The 3,784-nt window shown below is 46.7% G+C and overlaps 1 protein-coding gene across 1 annotated transcript; it reads right to left on the reverse strand.

The window, feature by feature from the left end:
• Window positions 1-568: 568 nt before the first annotated feature.
• Window positions 569-3,473, reverse strand: LOC104626820 (trypsin II-P29-like; the record flags this gene model as incomplete). Its single annotated transcript, XM_010294841.1, is given in 5 exon segments — window positions 569-700; window positions 1,059-1,195; window positions 1,487-1,510; window positions 1,513-1,724; window positions 3,408-3,473. Coding segments are annotated over 5 exon segments (571 nt in total), but the record flags the coding sequence as incomplete, so codon positions are not given.
• Between the last annotated feature and the right edge of the window lie 311 nt (window positions 3,474-3,784).

The following is a 3,784-nucleotide window of genomic DNA, read 5'->3' on the forward strand; positions in this document are numbered from 1 at the left end:
AAAGAAAGTGGAGGGGAAAGGTGATGATCATTGGATCACAGCTGTTGCCCACTACCTGATTGCTCTGTGCCTGTGGTCTCTGAATGCTCTTTGACCTACCACCGTAGCTGAAATTATTATCATTAAAATTGTCACAGTACCAGTGAGAAAATAACTTCACCATTGGCAGGAGCAAAATAGGACTCTGCTCCACTGCTGTAGGGACCTCCTCCTCCCTCTTCTCCCTCTTGTCCCTTTCTCAGAGGGCCAGGAGTAAAAAAATGGATATCCTTGGCTCAGAAACTTCCTCGATGGTTGCATAGTGCCGTATCACCTTGCCTGCTAGCCCAGAAGTTCTAGGGCACTACTTCCAGTGCACACACACCTAAACTGGAACAGGAGGAAAGGTTCAGGAGGGACTGGTGTAAGGCTGCAGGGAACCCCACTTGTGTATGGTGTTTGTCAGTCCCCAGAGCAAATATCTGTAAGGATTTTTAACTAAGACTTTTATTTCTGCTATTATCATCTTAAGAGGAATGATAGGGCAGGAGGGTAGTGGCCAAAGAGCCAGGCAGTCATGAACATATCACTAGGTTGCAATGGTTTCTTCGATTCAATCAACATAATTGCACCCCTTGGTGTAGACATTGGGATAACCCTTCAGAGCACACTCTGTTTCCTGCAGTTTTCCTATACATACAGCTGGGCCACCTGAGTCACTCTGGAAAGAAAAATTTAGAAGCATGAGCTGTTCTCACCTGGAAAGGTTTTGACCTGGTACAAAGAATACAGGGAATGTGAAGTGCAGCAAGTCCTTATATGGGAGCACAGAAAGATAGCATGGCTTATTTGTTCACCTCCCCTAACCCTCAACAATTCACTGCACTTAGTGCCCAGCATATGTAGTTGGACCTGCTATATGGGGAAAGTCCACCCTGTATTGAAAACCTGCTGGCAGGATACTGTGTCAGAAGAAAAAACCTGGAGACAAGGAGGCCTAAGCACTCTGACATATACTGTGCACCCTGAGGCACCCTTGGGTGTGTGCCCCAGGGCTCTATGCAGACATCAGTGCTTACCTGGCATGACTCTTTTCCCCCATCCAGGAATCCTACACAGATTATGTTGCTGGTGATTTGGCCTGGGTAAACCTTTTGGCACTTCTGGTTTCTCACAACTGGAGCTCTCAGTCACTGGAGAACCTTAGGGAAACTGGCTGCCATGACAGCAATGAAAATTAAGTTTCATCTTGGGACACAGCACTGTCAGTGAACAGAAGGAGCTGTAGACCTATATGCAAAAGCCATCCAGCAAAGAAAGCATGACCTGTATTAGCAAATCCGAAGGGCATTGTTGATTGAGGTGCACTGGCAGGACAGTTCGGGGAGCTTGCAGGCAGACCATGGAAAGAATGCAAAACAGGAGAGAAATGTACATGGATCTCATGAACCTGGCGGTAGAACAGGAGGAGTGTGACCATGTACATGCAACACGCACTGATACTCACAGCCACTGCTCAGTGTGTTTCCTCACCTTGAAAGATGAACTCAGGGCCCTCCTTGGCACAGAAGCTGGGCAGAGCTGTGGGTTGAATGCCAGCACTGTAGTCCATGGTGGTTGCCAGCTTGATCAGCATAATGTCGTTATTAAAGTTTCTTGAATCATATCTAAGATTATGAATGATAAATGCGTCACTCCTGACTATTTCACTGTCTTCCACTACATCAACTTTGTACTCTCCCATTCTGACTTATATATGGCTGAAAAATTACCAACAGAGAAGAGCAGCAGTTAACTATGGGTAGAACAACTTAGAATCATAGAACTGTTTAGGCTGGAAAAGACCTTTAAGATCACCGAGTCCAACTGTTAACCTAGCACTGCCATATCCACCTCTAAACCATTTCCCTATGCACAACATCTACATGTCTTTTATATACCTCCAGGGATGGTGACACAGCCACTTCCCTGGGCAGCCTGTTCCAATGCTGGACAACCGTTTTGGTGAAGATATTTTTCCTAATATCCAATCTAAAACTCCCCTGGAACAACCTGAGACCATTTCCTCTTGTCCTATCACTTTTTACTTGGGAGAAGAGATTGACATCTATCTGGCTACAACTTCCTTCCAGGTAACTGTAGAGAGCAATGAAGTTTCCCCTCAGCCTCCTATTCTCCATACTAAACAGCTGCAGTTCCCTTAGCTGTTCCTCATAAGACTTGTGGTCTAGACCCTTCACCAGCTTTATTGCCCTTCTTTGGACACAACTCAATGTCCTTCTTGTAGTGAGAGTCCCAAAACTGAACACACTGTTCAAGGGGCATCCTCACCAGTGCCAAGTGCAGGAGCATGATCACTTCCCTACTCCTGCTGGCCACACTATTTCTGCTACAGGACAGGATGCTATTGGCCATCTTAGCCACCTGGGCACACTGCCAGCTCATATTCAGCCAGCTGTCCACCAGCACTCCCAGGTTCTTTTCTGCCAGGCAGCTTTCCAACTGTTCTTCCCCAAGGTTGTGGTGTTGCATGGGGTTGTTGTGACACAAAGGCAGGACCCAGCACTTAGCCTTATTAAATGTCATACAATTGGCCTTGGCACATCTATCCAGCCTGTCCAGATCCCTCTGCAGAGCCTTCCCACCTTCAAGCAGATCAACACTTCTGCCTAACTTGGCGTCTTGATAATTATATAGATATAATACTGAAGTTCTAATGTTTTCTTCCGTAGTGCATCATCTAGTACACCCCCAGGTGTGCATGCACCCCACTTTGGAGACCACTGTACTGGAACATCATAAACTAAGAGCCTGTCTCTGACCACTGATTACAGATGCAAAGAGCAGAAGATGCAAAACCCTTCCCCAGATATTCTCCTGGCCTCCAGAAGCTGGGGACTTGATGTTCCTAGATCAGGTGGGGTGTCTTTCAACCAGCAGCTCCCAGGCAGTCCCTCAACTTGGACAGAGAAAATCAACAGTCTCTCAACCACAAAGCTCTGTGACATGTACAAAGACTAGCCTCAGAAACTCCTCTGCCTTATGGTCCTGGGAAGGTTTATCTCTGTCAGCCCATGGTGTGACCAGGTTTCCTTTTCCCAGGATCTTGCATCAGTCTAGACAAATGTATTTACTTTATCTGAGTCCAGTGACGATACAGCTGACTGAAATACTTGAGCTACGAACATGGATTTCTAGAAATGCAAGCTAACATTGCTTGTCCATTGATAATAGCTAACACAGCTTCCTTCTGTTCATCAATCCTCCTCCATCCTGTGGCCCTTAAGCTGCCAACATTCTGCTGCAGCATCACTGCATTGAGACACTTGTTTGCAGCTGGTGATGTTCCCCTGGAGAAAAACCCTGAAAATGACCTTACAATCTGTCTGTGGAATGTTCAGCAGCACTGAGCAGAAGAGGGTACTTACACTTTCAGGTAGGGGTTCATCATCTTAAAGGAAGGAGGGGCAGGAGAAGGGGGTTTCCGTTTCAACCTGAATGCAAAGGAGTCTGTTCATCTTTCACAGTTCTCACTGAAAGACCTGAATGGCTATGCTGAAGCAGTCTCTCTGGTCGATGACCTGTGAGTTGTGCATCACAAACACCCCATTTGCCTTTGAGACCAGTTTGTCCCATGGGCTGCCCTGCTGCCATGCACCCTGGAGTTCTGGGGTTCATGGGAGCCTCTAGAAGGGGCCCCTGAGACACAGATAGTAGAATGGGAGGGACTTGGGTATGTTCACTTGGGTATGTCATCAATGACTTGGGAACACAAGAACCATAAGAAGTATGACCCAGGACTTTT

Source organism: Phaethon lepturus, unplaced genomic scaffold, assembly GCF_000687285.1.
Source record: "Phaethon lepturus isolate BGI_N335 unplaced genomic scaffold, ASM68728v1 scaffold15399, whole genome shotgun sequence".
In the NCBI taxonomy this organism is placed as follows: Eukaryota; Metazoa; Chordata; class Aves; order Phaethontiformes; family Phaethontidae; genus Phaethon; species Phaethon lepturus.